We start from the raw sequence: 19,361 nt of genomic DNA, 5'->3' as shown, positions 1-19,361 counted from the left end.
TTATTTTTCTGGGAAGTAAAGACATCTCTGAGCTTCAAGGCTTTGTGGTATTTTAGTACCACTTCAGGGCACTTCGAAAGTACAAAGTGTTTCATAATCTTGTTTTATTTGCTATATTTCTATTGCAAATGGACTATTACTAAATTCTGATGGTAATTAAGATATTAATTATTGATTAGTATATGGTGCTACATTGCTCTACAGTTTTATATCCTTTGCATGGACTGTAAAAGACAGAGTGAATGACACTTAATCCCGGAGCTGTCCGAAGTGATTTGCAAGTAGCAGCTCATGAAGATTTGGATGATCAGTGAAATGAATACCCTGCGTAATATCCTAGATGGCTGGAGTGAATTGAGTCCAGGGGCAAATCTGTTGGCTTTGAGTTGCATCAGAGAGAGACGTACGCACTTCTATGCACCTAATTCCCTGAAACACATGGTATGAGTAAGACATACATGGTTGCTTCTAATTTTTACTTAGTCCATGATGGAAAATAAGAAAAAAATGGTGAGTGATTAGTCAGTTTTAGACTCCTTTCCAGTCAAACTAGATAAATTTAGTAGAAATTTAGTAGAGATTCCCCTCGAAAGGAAACCTCGTTCATCACTGCAGTACTGTCCCTTGCATGACCTGTGCTATGACGGTCTGTGAAGATTCTTTAAAGGGGCAAGGAGACACAGAAACCTACACCTGCAGCTGAAAACAGAAGCACCATCGGTGACCAAACTTTTAATGTGAAACTTCTGTGTTTGTTTCTATTTCTGCAAGAAAAAAACAACTTTTTTTTTTTTTCCTTTTTTTTTTTCTGTTTACTATCTGGGCTTCAGCTCACCATTTCAGCTAATGACAAGAGTATCCTGGAAAATTTGCCTGCATGTAGGAGTGGAGATTATTGTTGCTTTCACATAAAATTGTGTAAGATTTTTGTATCTTAGCATTACCAGAAATGCCCATCCTGCTTGTTATGCCAACATTGTCCTTTAGATTAGATAACTCTTCTCCCTCCCTGATGTTTATTCCCCTCTGATATGTTTTTAGACAACAGTGCTATTCCCTTGCAGTTTGCCTGGTGGAAAAGTTTGCTTTTTGCCCTGAGTTATGCTGAAGATGATGCGTAGCGGTGCAGTGCTACTGTTTGCAGGCAGAACCTGCAGGGTTTTTGCCCAGGCTGAATTCCTCCTGGGACATGGAGAAGCACATGGCGTGCGATAGACAAAATGTGGCCATTGTTCCGTGCCCAGTCACGGAGCTGCAGAGAACCGCTGCAGGGAATTGAATCTGATCTAATTTTTCCTCTCCTAGCCTTTTTTGGACAGCTAGAAATTTACTGTTCCATTCACTCAGTGTACTCAGGGAGCTGTACTTTGTGGAGCGTGGTGGAGTGCAAGAGGATTTAACATGAAAAGTTATAATTTTGTATGCTGCTTTTCTGACACTTGCTCACAAATTCAGCTCCTTTTTGCTGCTCAATGAGCTTTGTCTCTGCTTTGTTTTAAAAGCTCTCTGAGAATCAGACACTTTTCCACAGAGAAGTGGGCAGAGAAAAAAGTCCCAGCGAAATGAACGGTGTTGCTGTTTCAATGCTCTGACTGACAAGAGTCGAGGCTTCTGAGCTTATGCCCTGGCATAGGTTGCTCTTTTATTGCATGTTACACTGGCTGTACATCAGGGAAATGACAAACATGATCTGCAGAGACAAGACTTTTTTTTTTTTTTTTTTTTTTTTTCCCCCGAATAATACACAGTTATTATTTTTACATAGCAAATTAATGTAAAATATGACTAAATAGCTAAACTATCTGCCTGTCGTAGAAAACTTAAGCAATCCTGAGAATTCTCTAAAGCGCTGCCGAGCAGTGCCAGCCCTGCCAGTTTTTTATTACTAGGATTATGACTGAAATATTTTCCGTATTTCTTCCCTTTAGTCTTAGGACCTTCATACTTGAAAAATACTAGTGGTTGTTGCTATCGCCCTGCTCCCTGTGATGCCTTAGTGCCAACTGTAGCTTCTGGCAGTGCTTCCCTGTAAAGCAGACATGCAGGGGGGGAGAGTGAGATGGGAAGAAGTCTGCAAGGTGGGTGCAGTGTCCACACAGATTTATACCCAACTGTTCCTCTCCTGTGGCTGCCCACAGCATTAACTGATCCTTAGGGAGCAGCTGGAGTGGTGGATGCAGCAGCCTGTAGATCTTTGTCAGCTCCAGGTCTTTGGCACTTTCCTTCATCCCACCCGCAGTCCCACAGCAATTATGGCAATTCCTGCAGTGCGTTAAGGGCTCTGACAATGTTCAGTCTCATTGCTCTCTCTGGGCAGGGCAGGGGTGGAGGAGGTGATCTGTGTCCTCCTTTCCGTCCTGACCTGATGCATTCATTTCCCAGGCAACCGAGTTCTGTCCTGGCCAGTTTATTGCTACAGGAGACTTTGTCCATCCCTCCACAATTTTCATAGAAAAGGAAAAATCAGTTTTTACACAAGCAGATTTGAAGCCACAGCAATGAAGAATCCCAGTGATTTAGCTGAAATTTCAGTTCTCTTACCTAGGCATTGATTTTATTTACAGTGCATGCAACTTCTTGTTTCTGCTCCTAGGTTTCTTTAGAAGCTTTGGCTGCAAGGTGGGACTTGAGCAGCCTGTGGAGGTAAGCAGGGTTATTCTTAGTTCGATCTGCCCTTGCGGGCTGACACTGCTGAAGGCTGGTGTCAGCTGTTGCACAGCTCTGCTCCCACTCCCAGCAGGTGACACGCTGAGTGTCAGTCCCCAAGTAGCCCAGGCCTCGCCTAAAACGGGACCTTCTCTGCAAAATGAGTACAGGGGATACCTTCAAAGATGCCGATCCATTCTAGCAGCTCTGGATCTGGATTTTGGATCCTTCAGGTGTGAGTTTAAATTAAAATTTACCTGCCCCTCCATAAAAAGCTCCTACTCCCTGTTCCTGTCCACCCTTCAAGGGCAAGGGGCAGTCAGGGTGGATGATGCCATTCAGGTGCTGCAGTGGCGTTTGCTACTGAGCAGCTATTCCCAGGGAAAAAGCCCACCGTGTGCATATTGTGCTATTCTGGTATGTTATCACAGTTTGGTATTTGTCAGTGAGTCCTTTTCCTGGACACACTTGAGTCTCGTGTTCGCTGTTCCAGGCGTTGCTTGTGGGAGCAGCAGCTCCAAGAAGAAAGATAATGGCTCAGTGCAGGTCTGGGTTTCCAGAGCCGGCTCTTCCATGGCAGAATTGCTGCTCAGTGAAATATTTTTGGGCTCTCAGAACCAACTTTGTTTTCTTCACACGTAGGCTACACTCCCACTAATTAAGTATTATGCAAGGCAAATCGTCTTCAGGAACCTGCACAACTTCATAGTCTTCACGTTACGCTGGACTGGCACGTCTTCAATCGCATTACGTTCGTCAGATGTGCACATTCACTGGAACGTGATCAACAACCCGCCGTGCTCGAGAGTAAAAATCAGTTTTTCCACAGCTGCATTCGCCTCACAGAGGAGGGAATTTTGCTGAGTACAATGGCACCGCCTGCAGGTAGTCGGATTTCAGCTGAAAGCCTCAAGCAACCTAATGCTACGCGCAGGCCTTGAATTACTGCTAGAAGCAGGCTGGGAAATATGTGTACATGCATTCATGAGATTCATCTTTCTCTCTAAAGATCAGGAAGATGAATTTTTTGGTCAACTTTTTCCCATTCTAAATACATTCTATGATACTCTTATTATCCTGAAGAAACTAACTTAGGCATTGTAAGTGGTGCTGCATACAGCTGCATACTGTGACAACGCATCGTTAGAGGAATCATTAGAGAACAGCAAATGTTAGCTATAGACAATTGTGTTTTGACGCTTAACCATTTCCCAAACAGCCCAGCACGTCTGCAGTAGGCTGTCATGCCCCTTCCAGGCCGGCACAGAGAACAAGCCCTGGGCCCTCCTTGCTCTCTGAGGCTGAACAAAGGCTGCTGAGACTGCTGGGCCAGCTCTGGGCAAAAGGCAAGGGTGGAGGTTTGGAGAAGCTGCTGTTACGTGCTCGGGTCTCCAGCTGGGGGAAAATTGCTCTCCCGGATGTTAATTATGTAAAGAGAGCAAGGAGGTGTGTGCTGTGTGAGGGAGCTGGAACACAGTGCCTGACATACCTGTGAGGTTTGGGCATCCACCCATCCTTGCTCTAAGTAAGCAGCCCGGGTACCAGTGCCAGGTTGGCTGGAGCAGGGGGATCTCAGCACCGAGCAACTCGAGTGCACGTGGGCACCCCGTTAAGCAGTATTATTTTCTGTGAGCACAGGGCAGCCACCAGGAATCCAACCATCTAGCACAGAGTTAGCTCAGTAGGCCTATTCCATAACGACGGCAGAAATGAATGCTATGAATGTGTGTTACCTCAGGTTTTTTCCTTGGCTCCCTGACACGACTCCTGAGGTGTGTAGCTATGCTCTGTTTCTTGCACAGGACAAATTCAGATATAAGCAAGCCAAAATATCTGAAGAAATCATGTGTAAAACACTTAAATGAGTACAGAAAGACTATTTTTTTCTTTATCAAACTTAAAGCAATTCAAGTTAAAAAACTGTAGGAAATCAAAAACAGTTTCTCATATCCATTCATTCGCTGGACCTGCGAACCCAAATACAAACAGGTTTTATTTTAACTGTTTTTTCCTTTTCCTATCTGGGATTTACCAAACTTTAATTTGCAACTGGTTTTTGTTCTTGTTTATTCATTTTTAATCTTTTCTACTTTTCTAATTAGGTTGCCAAATTTATGGAAATTTCATTTTGGTATCAATAGTAAGCATCGCATTTGTCCTTTCTTGGAGAAAAAAAAGGAATATACATGCACTGAACTATAATCTGCTCTACAGCATGTTCAACCTGTTACTTATACACTCAGTGCAAAGCATCTGAAAGCAAACTGACATATTTCAGCACGTAATCTATTTATCAGACGTTTCCATTAACTGCAAGCATGTAGTGAGAAGGTACGGTATTGGTTTAATATATCGTCAGGATAGACAATGTTTGAATGTACACGTTAATCTACATTTTTAGGAGTTACAAATAAGACAACGATGTGCACAGTACTTGAAAATGCAGTGAATTTCTCTTCTCGTTGCATTGACAACACCAGTTCCTCACACAGTTGAATCTGGTTCAAAGCTCTACTCCCACTGTAATAAATGTGACAGACACTTACAGGTACAACGTTCGCAGCAGAGGTCGTTAAGGCTCTGTTCTGACGAGTGTTTATTTCTCTGTGCACACCTCCCCTCCCTCCCCTCTTCTCCCAGCCCCTTCCCTGCTGCACACACGCAGATTTCTTCATACAGAAGGAAAAGCTCATTGGTTCCAGAGTATTCAGGAAGAAAAGTTTAAGGGAAAAGATTTTAACCTGAAGGTAATGTGTAGTGAAAAGTAGATTTATAATAACAGCAATACCTGGTACTTATATAGCTGTTTTAATCTTTTAAATAATTTTTGGTATGATAGGAGAATGCAGCATCCACATCCCATGGATACTGCATCCGCTAAACGCCCTACAACAGATAGCACACACAGAGAGTCCAGACCAGAGATCCTTCAGTCAGACTGGGTCTCAAAGGACTTTGTGAATGCCAGGAAGAACGATCAGCTCCATTTCTGAGATACAGGTGAGGCACAGAAAACTTAAATGCCTTGCTCACAAACACACAGTGACCCAGTGGCAGACTTCAGGCCTGTTGGCTCCCCAGCCACCGGTTTATTTATTGGTCCATTTTGTCCTCTTAAACAACTAAGAGAAGATCTTTTGAGATACACAACATGGGCCCACTATGATAATCAGTGTCAAATGCACACAACCTGATTTCTGCACTAGCTTTTGGCATCTGTTGTCATGGACGCTTACTTAGAGTGCCTAAAATGCCCTCAAATCAAAATGGAATTGGTAGAAATGACTAAAATGTGTAGTTTAATAGAGAATCAGGCTCACAGCAATTACTTTGTGGCATGCTGAGACTAGAATTAGCTAACTATTTTAATTGCTAACGAATTAAGGCTGATTCCTGTTTATATTAAGGCCTCTGTATCATTCTACGACAGCATAACTGTGCCTCAGTGCAAATGAGACTCAGACTATTGAAAAAATAACCTTTCTGTTCCCTCAGAAGACAATGATTTTTAGTGGCCCTAAATGAAGAAATCGACTGGAACCAACTTGTCTTGACACCATGGAATATTTACAAAAGGCTTGTAAAAGGACCTAAAAGTAATCTGAAGGAAAACCAATTGCACAACTGTTGAAGAAAAAAGTTAAGATTAGATGGACCTGTTCCTTGACCATGAAAATGGAGAATTGTAACCTGAAAACACGTCTTTATATGAAAGTAATTGGCTTGATGTTCAGAGGTTATGAGTATGCTCAGGTAAACTGTAGATGCTTATCAACTCTGGAGATCAAGCCACCTTGTTACACTACTAGAGATAAAATAGACAAAGACTCATTTGTTATTTAAGTGCTAGACATACAGGGCACAGTTTGCATAAAGCTAGTGTGTGTTATATTCGGAGTAGTAGTAGTAGGATGACCTCAAGCTCAGTAAAATGCTACATGATCACAGATTTCTCCTATTATTATTGTTATTAAAAGCTATCGTGTGTTGCTTTCTTAGAATAGGGCTTCTCCAACTTTGCTGCCTGTAGCCAAGAATTATTTTAGAAATTCTTTTTTCTCCAAACACTGTACTTGTAACAGTTTTGGTTTTAAAACCTTTATTTTTTGGGCAACCAATTAACATTTGTTGGCTGAGATTAAACCAATCCTTATTCTCTTCAAATGCAAGGTCTGGGTCCCCATGGGTTGCAGCACTTTTAAATTCCTTTTTACATCTAGCTAGAAGTAGATTTTTATTTTTTTTTAAAGCTGATATGGAAATTGTTTGTGTAAATTAACGCAATTCTTTAGGCATCAGTGTGGCTATGGTAACTGCCCAGCTGAGGATCTGGCCTCCAATATGTAACACAGGCAGTTGGGAAATCTATTTTGTATACAAGTCAAAATAGCTGGATCATACGTGATGTTACATTTAGTTTCATTGGCAATTCAGAAAATATTTAATAGTAAATTTCATTGCTAAATTTCATTGCTTCTATTACCCATTTTCATATACAAATAAATCATCTTTTCTAAAACATTCTTTTTCTTTAGTAAGGCTTGTATTCATAATCATATCAAAAGTGTTTGCTATTGGAGCAATCTTTCAGCTTGCTTTATTTAGAATTATCTTTATTATGAAATTCTACAGTTTACTAAACTTCAATGTTGATGAGCAATGCTGCACTTGAGTAAAGAATCACATTAAAAAAGTATAAGGTATGGTATTTTCTTGTCCAAAACTAAGGCAGGATGAACAAAAGTAATAAGCTCATCTCATCCTCATCTAGCAGGGCTTGATTTTAAACTGTATTCAAAGTACAGAGCCCAAGAGAGGATGTTGTCACGGTGATTATTGCGCTTGCACAGCGTCTTGCTATAGGATTAATTTTTCCTTTAGCAATCTATAATTTCTTTTCCTGAAGACCACACAAAGATATTGTACTCTGTAAAAGAAAAAAAAAAAAAAAAGAAAGCACTTAAAGCTTTATGAAGTTATGAATTAGACAAAAGGACACAAAACCAAGTTATTATCCTATGATTCAGCTATGCCATGATCTCATATTGTTTCAGAATTATTATTCTGTTATTTAGGTTGGAGTCGTCTTCTGAACACCTGATGTGCTCTTTGGCATGCTACACATTCAGCAGATGCACTGTCTTCTGGGCTTTACGGCTTCCTCTGATGAATGCACAACGTTTGGAACAAAGCCACTCTTAACACCTTCCCATCCATCTTGTATTGTGATTTCTCCTTTTTTTACAAGTTCATAGATGTCTCGCGTAAGAATTGTAAAGGACTCTTCAACATTTGTGGCATCTTTTGCTGAGGTTTCTATGTATTTCATACCACAGGCAGATGACAGTTTTTCAGCTTCTTCCCTTGTAACCTCACGCTGTGATACTAAGTCACATTTATGTCCCACTAACAGGAAAACAATCTGAAAGGGCTGTACATGCATTTTTGCTTCTTCTAGCCAGTCTTTCACGTGTTCAAAAGATCGCCGATTTGTGATGTCAAACACTAGCAAGCCACCGACAGAATTGCGATAGTAAGATCGTGTTATTGATCTGTGAAGAAAAACACAAAAAATAAAATTAAAATATTTTTTCACTTTATTTGTAAACAAGATACGTTTCCATGTGATAATGTTCCTTTTTGACCCACTGTAAGTTTTATGAACTAACTGCTTTTTCGAAATTAACTGGAATTTATTAATTTACCTTTTCCACAAAAAAAAAAAAAAGATCGTTTTTCTTTTTTCCTACTTCAGAAATCATATTCTAAATGTTCTTGAAGTCAACATTTCTATTGCCAATTTTGAACGCTGAATTTTTCTGCAAAGTACTCTTTATTAGCAAACTGTTGCACATGTTCACAGGACAATATTTATATATATATATTGACAGCATTTGTTAAAGTCTGAGTCCTTCAGTTTTATACGAATATTCACTTCACTTTGTTCTAATCAGTCATTTTAAAATGAAACAGGTAAACTGTATCCTTTTGTATTCCTTACAGACAAATGGTTTGATAGAAAATATTGTACAGATAATCCCGAGTTATTTGTGCTTGTAGAGGTCAATTGACCAAGGAAGGAAGCTCCCTCAACAACACTGTATAATATTAACTGAGCTGGGCAAACACACACTTGTTACAGCACTGACAAAGAACACTTCTACTTCCAGCATATCATTCATGTGGAGGTTCACAAGCTCTTCATTAATTACGTTTATTATTTTTTGGCACTTCCAGGATTGGTGGACATGTTTTCTGCTTTTCAGCCCTCTATGTTCCAGGCCATTCGCTGGAAGTAATTTTGGAAGAAGGAGACCCTTCCTCCAGAAAGATTTTTAATATGCTCTAGAATAATAATAACATATTAAAAAAAAAAAAAAAAAGTTAATTAGAATGTAGAGAAAGATATGGGGACTAAAAAATGATTTTAAGTCTGCAATCATGTGCAATAGGGCAGGATGGAGAAGGCGAGAAGCGACATTTTAAAGGAAGGGATGGCCTACCTAGAAGTGGAGGCAAGCACTATAGTAGTAGCGTAAACATATAGCAAGAGTGTATATGTAAGTATTCTCCAGATGAAATGAGACATAAAATCTATATTAACTGTCATATATTAAGGAATTAACTATATTTTATCTTAAGATTATGGGGAGAATGGAGCTTCAAAACATTTGAATCAGGATGAATGGCACACAGCTGCATCTTGCCATAAGAGGAGCTCCCTTTGATTTTCACTTAATCACATTTCAGATAGTGTTTTCTAACAATTTGAACACCGAGGCATAATTAGGAGCAGCAGTCATATTGCAGATAGGTAAGTGCAGTTAGATAAGGCTTAGATTACTTGGCATAACTAAATTAATGTAGTCACAGCAAACTGCATTTGAATGGGTTTTATTTAGATAAAGGGGGGGGTGGTTGTTTGTCTTAATGTTTTAGAAAGATCTTTCCTATGTTTCCAGCAACAGAGTACTCCATGGAGTACATCTCTGAGCAGTTTAAATCTGCAGACAATAGGGTCTCACCCTCAACTTACTCACATAGCCTGGGTATGAAAAATGACCATAAATAAAGGCTGTTGTATTTTGTGAAGTACTAAATAAAGATATCACAACGATCTGCTTCAGGTTTTCTTTTTTTTTTCTTTCAGTAAAACAGTTGCAAAGACAGATGAATACATCAAAACAATTCAGGTTGTTCCAGACAGAGCTGAAGTGTGTGACAAAAACGGGATTTGGTTTCGAAAAGTGATAGCTAATACAACCGATTTTCGAGAAAAAGAACCTGTCCTGAAAGCAGTTATGCCAAAGCAATATATTAGCAGCTGAAAAAAAAGGTTAGTACTGAAAAAGCATGGCATCATTTGCTTAGCATTTTTATGTAGAATAATGTTGTATCGTGTGTCTGTGAAGTGGAGCACTGAAGAGCAGTATTTATTGCCTTACTGCGTGCTTACACATGGAATTGTGTACCCTTGTTGGCTGTAACTCAGTTCCGCAGAGCTATGCCAACTGGCACTAGCTGGCGATCTAGGCCATTATATTTAATTTTCTGTATATGTTGCCTGTAACAAAGATGATTAAAAAGCATCTGTAACTCTGGGCTGCGCATCGCAAAAACTGGGAAAAACATCTGGGCACACGAACATAGTGGGTTGTTCAACAGTATCTGAAACATCCCACAGATGCAAAATATTTGACTTAAATACGACAATTAGAGTAGAGTAAGTATAGACAAATGTATCAGTGGATGTCAGAGTTACTTGGAAAATGAACTGTGTAAAGTGGGTGTACTTCATGGTCTGGTAAGTCTCTGCTTCTTTTTTTCTCTCACCCTATGAAACTAAGTACAAGAGCAAATTTTACCTCATTAATGTTATGCCTAAAGGTTATAGGACTTTTAGGTGCCTTCAGCAAGGCTTAGGCAGAGCTAAAAGACCAACATCTCTAGCTGTGCTCCACTCAGCTGCATGGAAAGGAAGTTGTGGGGAGCTGGGGTCAGCCTCTTCTCACAGATAACTAGTGACAGGACTAGAGGGAATGCCCTCAAGTTGCACCAGGGGAGGTTCAGGTTGGAAATGAGGAGACATTTCTGCTCAGAAAGAGCAGTCAGGCACTGGGACGGGTTGCCCAGGGAGGTGGTGGCATCACCGTCCCTGGGGGTGTTCAAGGAGAGGTTGGACGTGGTGCTTGGGGACATGGGTTAGTGGGTGACACTGGTGGCAGGGGATGGTTGGACCAGATGATCTTAGAGGGCTTTTTCAGCCTTAATGACAGTGATTCTATGATTCTGTATCTAACCGTGGTGCCCAGACGAGCTCTGCAGGGCCTGTGTGCTCTGCCTCTGCGCGGGCTGGGAGCAGCTCATGGGGCAGCGCCTGCCTTCCCTCGGCTCCTGTCACAGCCGGAAACCAACCCGAGTGTCCCAGGAGCAGCTCCTCGGAAACACACCAAACACCTTCAGATGGATTCCAGCTCCTCAGGAAATGCAGGTGAGCTTTCTGTGTACTGTGTTCAGTTTTGGGCCCCTTGCTACAAGAAGGACATCGAGGTGCTTGAGCGGGTGCAGAGAAGGGTGACGAAGCTGGTGAGGGGCCTGGAGAACAAGTCCTACGAGGAGCGGCTGAGGGAGCTGGGCTTGTTCAGCCTGGAGAAGAGGAGGCTCAGGGGTGACCTTATCGCTCTTTTTAGGTACCTCAAGGGAGGCTGTAGCGAGGTGGGGGTTGGCCTGTTCTCCCACGTGCCTGGTGACAGGACGAGGGGGAATGGGCTTAAGTTGAGCCAGGGGAGTTTTAGGTTAGATGTTAGGAAGAACTTCTTCACTGAAAGGGTTGTGAGGCATTGGAACAGGCTGCCCAGGGAAGTGGTGGAGTCACCATCCCTGGAAGTCTTCAAAAGACGTTTAGATGTAGAGCTTAGGGATATGGTTTAGTGGAGGGCTGTTAGCGTTAGGTTGGAGGTTGGACTCGATGACCTTGAGGTCTCTTCCAACCTAGAAATTCTGTGATTCTCTTAGTGACAGCACCTACCTCTCACACAGCTCCCTATGCATCGCTTCACCAGGCACAGGGCCTTGTGCACAGGGCCCACACTACAGAGGCCACCCCAAGTGTTCTGCTCAGAGCACTTCCACCTTTAGAGATGGTGCAGACCATGTCAATACACTGTGTAGGTCTTCACCGAAAAGCCTGATGATGAGTGTGCAAGGTGGCCAGCAATAGATAAGGAGGGCTGAGAGTCATCTGGAAAGCTTGGAGGCCACTGGCCATAGGCCCGCAGGGGAAGAGGAGGTGCTGGGTTCATCTAAGCAAACGCAGAAGTTGAGTGAAGGGAGGAATACTCTCTTCTTTTGTTGGATCTGTGCATGAGAGACAAGTTCATAGGGATTTTTCAAGGTGCACTTCTTAAGTTCTGAACCCAGGAGCACTCAGATATTTCATCCCTTAGCCAGGTAATGTAAAATGCACAAAGGACTTACAACACTGGTCAGACTCTGCAGTGCTGCTGTTCAGAGCAAAGCCCTTACTCACCAGTCTAGAGTTGTACTCCTGCTTCTGGCTCAAAAAGCCTGTACTCCTCTCTGTGCAGTGCCACCATCAGGAGTGAGAAACACTGACCCAGACCCCTGAATGGCCTTCTTGGTAAGATGCACTCCGAGATTAGGAAAGATGTGTCCAAGCACACTTTTCCTGCTTCCTGCAGGAATGTTTTGTGTTGTTATTGTAAAGAAACAGCAAGAACTGGCTGGACGCCAAGCAGCCAGGCCCCTGGTAAAGCAAGAGGTTGCAGACTGTTGATGTGCTCAGAACCCTAAGAGCTGCATTTTATAGGAGCTACAGGCACCTGTACTTCACGAACAGGGAGGGCATTCTTTGTTCTCTTCCTACCTTTGCTCCCAGGAGGTGACTCCAGGCTGTGCACTTCACGTGGCAGAAGCTTCTCAAAGCAGGGTTGGTTTTGGTCCCTTTCCCACCCCCATCACTTCCCCTTTGCTGTCCCTGGGACACGTCCCACTTGAGGCTGTGCTCGGTCTGATGCTTCAGGCATTGTGCAAGGAACCTTCCTAATACAAGGCTCTGGATCTCACCCCAGCAACCAGGCAACTAAGTGATATCTAGCCCTAGATCTTCTAATAGCTTTTAAAGTGGTATTTCTCAGCAGCCTTCAGCTGATACAACTGAAGGAAAAAGCCTTCAACACACGACATTGCCCTTCTACAGCAGCACCATCTCAACAAAGCAAGCAATCCCAAGCTGGCGAGGACACTGCAGCCTAAAAAGAGACAATGTGGTGCAAATACGACAGAGGTCTACAAAACCACGAGTGCCACAGGCAGAGCAGATAAAGATTCAAAGTTAACCTCTTCAAGTACAAAAGCTCAAGGCTGCCAAGTATAGCAGGGAGCCAGACTCAAAAGAAACAAACTGAAAAATTGGCTCTTCGTGCAGCAGCTGGTAGACTTGTGGATCTCCTTGGGAAAGATGTTATGAATGCAGAAAGGTTGTCTGTGTTGCACAGCAGACCAAACAAGAGACTGATTGAGGTTTAGTAAATAGATAAACCACATCAGTCTCAGGAAATCCCTCAAATTGAAAGTACTGGCTAGCAGAGTACCCTGGAGAATTCAGAGACTCTATCAGAGACAAGATACCTGAGTACGGACCCTAGACAAAACCAGACCAGCCCTCCTTGGATTCTTTGATGAGCAGAGAATTCACTGACAGGATTACACACGCTTTGGTAAGCGTTGCAGGATCAGACTCCAAAAGCAAAATGTTTTTAACTCCTTTATGAAGAAAACTCCTTTTTGAAGAGAAGAAGAAAACCTTAGGGTCAGGATGAGGAGCGGATGGTGGGTAAGGTTTAACGTTGTCCAGCTTATACGTAAAGGATGTTCAGATTCCAATTGCTCCAGTTACCCCCATGTAGATCCTAAATTCCCGAAATGTCTTCCTATGTAGACAGATAATTCTGGTTCAGCTAATTAATTGCCATAAAACTAGCATTATGGAAGGGAATGAGTCACTTGCAGCACCATGATTCATTTTCTGTGGGGAAGGAGGGAGAGGAGAGTATTTCCTTTGGCAGTGGGAGAGCCTTCAGCCAAGGACAGGGTGGGATTAGGATGAAAAAATAATGGCCAAAGACCAGCCTTTCTTCTAAAGGCTTCCCTCATTCTTCCCCCATTCTAAAATGAGGGAGATGGCAGGCAATGAAGTCTGCTTTCCTGAAAAGCCTTCAGACTACGTGTTGGAAGTGGGAAGCACATCTTATTTTGGATTTAGAATCTGGCAAATCTGCCTGTGGCTTTGAATGAAAGGGGACTGAACTCTCCGATCCATCCCCGCACCTACCTTTCACGTGTCTTATCATTCTGCCTACGACACTTCGTTTTTCTTCTGTTCCTTTGTGCCTGATACTTCTTTGCTGCCTCCTCTCCTCCTCTCTCCACTTCTCTTTCACAGGAGACTCTGAACCCTTCTCGAAGCAATAGGTAATGGAAATGTCCTAACAATGCCTTTGCATGTGCCTTGTTGGAGGCGCAAGCTGATAATGTTTCAGGAGGGAGTTTGGCTGCTTCAAGTGGAAGTAGGCACTAAAGGAAGGAAAAAGCACTAAGGAAGCAGCACTAAGGAAAGGGAAACAACCCTCCTACCTACAGAGGTGAGTACAACCCCTTCTGCCTGGGGTCTCGGGGCTGTGCAGCTCCTCGCAGTGCATGGCCATTGACAGTGGGTATGCTGCAGTCTCTGGCCAGTATAACATGTAACACATTATACCATCTTTGTCTGGAAGTTACAAAAATTGATGTAAGCGTTATTGAAAAGGTAATTCTTATTTTCTCCCCCACTCCATGCAAACAAAATCTAGGTTACAAAGCTCCTTAACTATGCTGCTGTTAAATATGGACTGTCCTAGCATCCTCTAGACTGTCCTTAATCCTGATTTTCAGCAAAAATACTTGTATGAATAATATTTTTGCTCCTTTTGGAAAATGATTGGCATTTGTAATAAAGGAAAGGTAAATACAGATAAAAGGCTGGAGAAAATCACTTTTCCCCCGACCAGAACCTGTTAAAAGGTAAGACTACAAGGACAAAAAGGGAACCACAACACCTTGATATTGAATGCTGTAAGGTTCCTCCAGATTGATCTACACTTGGAACTGCTGGAGGTGAGACTACTCCTCAAGAAGGCATATGTTATGATGTACAGTAATGATCTGTTAGATTTTTTTTTTTACAAAGGATAACTTTAAAGTCTTTAGTTTTAATAGGAGTAGTTGTTAAATGCAGATTGTAAATTCTTTTTGAAATGATAACTTCCCACGTAGAGCATGTGTTCATTCCACTCATTTATTCTGATTACGGTAGCATAATGGCAGGGGAAAGTACAGGCTCAAAAAGAAGTCATCTTCTTACCTTGATCTAAATATTAGGCTAAAGATGTAAGACCCTAATTAACACGCTCAAGGAAAGTCTTGGTAAGATGACAGCCACTGAACAATTGTTTTTGAAAATGAATTAGAAGATGTATTAATCACATCAGTCCATGGCTTTAGGATGACTTTAAATCAGTCATAGTGTTTCTTTCTCATTATGATTTCACTGATGCTTACCAGATGAACCAAACCTTCACTGAAAGCTTTATCTAGTTTTGAGGAGTTATTTTATACTAGGACTAAAGACTACATTATAATGACAGCAATTTTGAAAATACATACTGCTTGCTCAGAAAGAAGAGTAAGGGTAGTGTTTTATTTTCAAGATGTGTTGGAAACAGAACGTACCTAGTTAATATCATAGTCTGCTATATTATCGGGGTTAACATAACTGAGGCATTCCCATAGTATTATGTGCCTAACTTCTTGAAATCAGTTCTCTGTCTTAGCAGCATTGCTTCATAGCCTTGGAAGTTCCATGATTAAAATTCATTTTTGTTGGTTTTAAATACAGGAAAAATAAACCAAACGAATCACAGCGAAGTAGACCATGTGAAACAAACAGCCAGAGCAGCAGACTGCTGTAAATGACAACTAACCCCAAGTTAAGAAGAAAGGGAGAATCCCTTCTTTTCCTTAGTCTGCGTTATGGACCTGAGTCTACGCTAAGCAGGTCTGTAGGTTCTTTTTCTAGTGACCCACTTGAGGCACTGACACGAGGCACGTTGTCTGTATGGCAGCCCGCACCATGGGAGATCCTGCTTACTGGTGCCCCACTGGTGTCCCCACAGATACAGTAAGTAACCGCACTGGCTGAGCTCATAACAAGTAAACTGTGCTCGCAGCTTGCCTGCGGAAGCGTTAAGAGTGACTTTTCCTCTGAGCAGTAACACAAACGAGGCGTGTTACGGATGATTTCTAAGAACGTGCAAGAAACCCAGTTCAAATACAGAGGCATCAATGAACTAGGCACAGGTAAGCAATTTCTCTGAGAAAATAAGTGCTCTCGTTCAAGATGGTGTGATGGCAGGTGGGTCCCACCTGTCCCCGGGCAACGTCCCTAATGGCTGGGACCAAGAGAAGGGGGTGATTATACAGCCAGCATTTGTCCTGCACACGGGAACTCCCCGAGGAGCTTTTAAACCTGGTTTTACCTCCTGTAAAGTACCAAAGCAAGTGAATTAGAGCACAACTGGGAATGTTAACTGCAAACTGCTCGGCATTCTGCAAAATTGGATTATTTCTCAGAATAATTAGTTCTTCCCCAAGACTATCCTTGCTTGTGTAGACTTCTCCAGTAGCAGAGAGCAGAACATGCAAGTTTTTAACCTGTGGTGTATAATTTAGTAAAATATTTATAATTTACTTGAGTACATGCAAAACAGACTATGCAATAAATGCTGCGATATTTGGTACAACAAGAAACTTCTAGCAGAAAAACAACCACAGATGTTTAAAACTACTTCCCCCAGCTTGTATCTGCTGGGCATTGGAAAAAACACAGATGTATACTCCTGGTAAATTTTAAAGCAGCTGAATGCATGACTCATCACTGAATATCCCCTGAGCATCCCCTTGTAAACGATGGCTATCACTGGAGTTAGGATGTATGCAAAACTCTGTATTTGCATTCCTTTCAGTCAAGTGCCTTGTCATTGGCCATCCTGGCTATTCGTCAGCAAATTCAAAATAAAGAGATTATACCTCCTTAGTCACTTGTTTACAAGGATTTCTCCTTCTTTGCTGGAAAGCACGAGGAGGATGAAAAATGCTAAGAGCTTGCCATTATCACTGGTAATTTCTTTCCTAACCCTTCAGAGGCCTGCCTGCGAAAATATATATAAGCCTGTGACTCATGCATGCCCAGGAAAGTTTTTTTTTGTTGTTTCACTGTGGTGCTTGTTATGGAACGAGGCTTCACCTCCCCTGGTAAGATGCTGAAACCCCACCTCTTCAGCCGAGTGCCAGGCTCTGCACAACTGTTGCAGAGGAAGCCAGGCAGCAGAAAGGGCTCTGCTGTTGTCGGTGTGGGGACCCATCGCAACCCCACTGCTGGACCCAGTGATGGGTGAAGCAGCACAGAGTACAGCAGGCAGATGGGCTGCGTGATAGCGCCCTGCTCACACCTACCTGGCTCCAAACCAACGCTGTATGCAAACTGTTTGTGACAGAGAGGGGATGGGAGAGGGCTGAGCACTCGGTGCAGCATTGGAACTGGCTGGGCTGCGCTCTCGCTGCCCTGGTGGATAGCGGGGCAGGTGCCCGAGGCAGGTGTAACACCCCAGCGGGTGCCAGGGCCTGCGGTGCTGCGGGGACGGAGGGCAGGGAGCTGGCGGGCAGCGCTGCGGGGGAGGCGATGACAAAGTCAGAAGCGGGGAGGGCTGCGGGGCCCTCCGGCCACCAAGCTGCGGGCTCGGCACCCCCAGGCAGGGCGCAGGGAGGGCAGGAGGCCACTTGGCGGCTGGGGCTGGGCGGCGAAGGGCTGCCGGGGAGCCGGGGGGCCCCTTACCTGAAGCGCTCCTGGCCGGCCGTGTCCCAGAGCTGCAGCTTGACCCTCTTGCCGGGCTCGATCTCCACCAGGCGGGAGAAGAAGTCCACCCCCACGGTGGGGTCGGAGTGCAGCGGCCCGGGGAAGCGCCCCTCGGTGAAGCGGTGCAGGAGGCAGGACTTGCCCACGGTGGAGTCCCCCAGCACGATCAGGCGGAACTGGTAGATCCAAATCGCCGCGTCCATGGCGGCCCCGGCCGGGCCCGGCTCCTCCTCGGGGCTCTCTCGGGGGCTCTCCCGCGGCCGGGGCCGGGGCCGGGGCCGGTGGCGGTAGCGGTGCCCGCACCGCGCTCCGATCGCCCCAACGCCCGGCATGGGCGCGGCGGCGGGCGGGGGGGGGGCCGAGCGGGGCGGGAGGGGGGGCGGCAGCACGGGCGGGCGGAGGGACGGGAGCCCCGAGCCGGCCGCTTCCCCCCCCGCCCCGCTCCCGGGGGGCTCCCTGCGGCCGCCCGGGGCGGGACGGGGCGGGCAGGGGCGGCCGCTGTCCCTTCAGCACCGGCTGCCCGCCGGGGCCGCCCTCCCCTCGGCTGCGCTGCGGCGGCGCGGCAGAGCCCTCCCGCTTGGGCCGCCTCCTCCTCGTCTTCCTCCTCAGCCGCCTCCTCCTCCTCCTCCTCTGTCCTCTCCTCCTCCTCCTCCTCCTCCTCTTGGAGGTGCTGGGGTCGTGGAGAGGAAGCCCCCGGGGTGGGGATGGGGGGAGCCTGAGGGAAAGGCGGGAGGGAGCCCGCAGGAAATGGCGGGCACGGAGCGGGGAGAGGGGGAGGTGGGCGAGGAGCTGGTGTGTGGTGACGGGGGAACATTTAAAATCATGGAAACACAGGGTCATTAGGGCTGGAGGAGACCTCCAAGATCATCTGGTCCAACCATCACCCTGCCACCAACACCACCATGTCCCCAAGCACCACGTCCAAACTTTCACTGAACATCCCCAGGGACGGTGACTCCACCACCTCCCTGGGCAACCCGTCCCAGTGCCTGGCTGCTCTTTCTGAGAAGAAATGGCTCCTCATTTTCAACCTGAACCTCCCCTGCTGCAACTTGAGGCCATTCCCTCTGGTCTTATCACTGGTTATCTGTGAGCAGAGGCCAACCCCCAGCTCCCCACAGCTTCCTTTCAGGCAGTTGCAGAGAGCAATGAGGTCTCCCCTGAGCCTCCTCCAGACCAAACAACCCCAGTTCCCTCAGCTGCTCCTCATAGGAATTGTGTCCCTTCACCAGCTTTGGCACCCTTCTATTCCTCCTATTCTCCCTAAGATACAACCAAAGGAATAATAATCATCGTGACTTTACTATGATGTGTCTGAGGAGAGTGTGCTGTCTGCTGTCTTGGGAAGAGGCGTAATACAGGGAAGGAGAAGGGAACAGGGGAGGCAATGGGTGCACAGTCCTCATTTCCATGTGGTACAAACCGCTTTTTGGGTACCTTGCTGAAATAACCTTACCCTGGCAATGAAACGATTCTGTCAGTGTGGATGCCCTCCTGAGGAATTCCTTTGTCTCAGGGATCTTCAGCTCAGTATCATGCTATGGTCAGTCTGCTGAGCAGTAGTTTCCTCAGATTTCTTATAAGGCCTGAGGACCACAAAGGACAGCAGATGCCCACAGGTTGCTGGTGAGGGCTTTGGGGACAAATTCACAGAAATCCTAGGAGGCTGTGGGCCTGGGGGCCATGAGGAGGAGGCTGGCAGAGCTGGCAGGTGGGCTGCTGCTGGCAGATCTGCAGCAAGTGG

The 19,361-nt window shown here is 44.8% G+C and overlaps 1 protein-coding gene across 1 annotated transcript; it reads right to left on the bottom strand.

The window, feature by feature from the left end:
* Positions 1–7,771: 7,771 nt before the first annotated feature.
* RAB39A (RAB39A, member RAS oncogene family) lies at positions 7,772–17,949 on the bottom strand (the record flags this gene model as incomplete). Its single annotated transcript, XM_084293219.1, has 2 exons — positions 7,772–8,198; positions 17,597–17,949. The coding sequence occupies 2 exons, from the start codon at positions 17,947–17,949 to the stop codon at positions 7,772–7,774; spliced, it is 780 nt and encodes a 259-aa protein (XP_084149345.1).
* Positions 17,950–19,361: the final 1,412 nt, after the last annotated feature.

The sequence above is a fragment of the Netta rufina genome (genome assembly GCF_964035555.1).
Source record: "Netta rufina genome assembly, chromosome: 1".
NCBI classification, from domain to species: domain Eukaryota; kingdom Metazoa; phylum Chordata; class Aves; order Anseriformes; family Anatidae; genus Netta; species Netta rufina.
The sequence above is the reverse complement of the archived record's forward strand: the minus strand, read 5'-3'. Positions and strand labels throughout refer to the sequence as shown.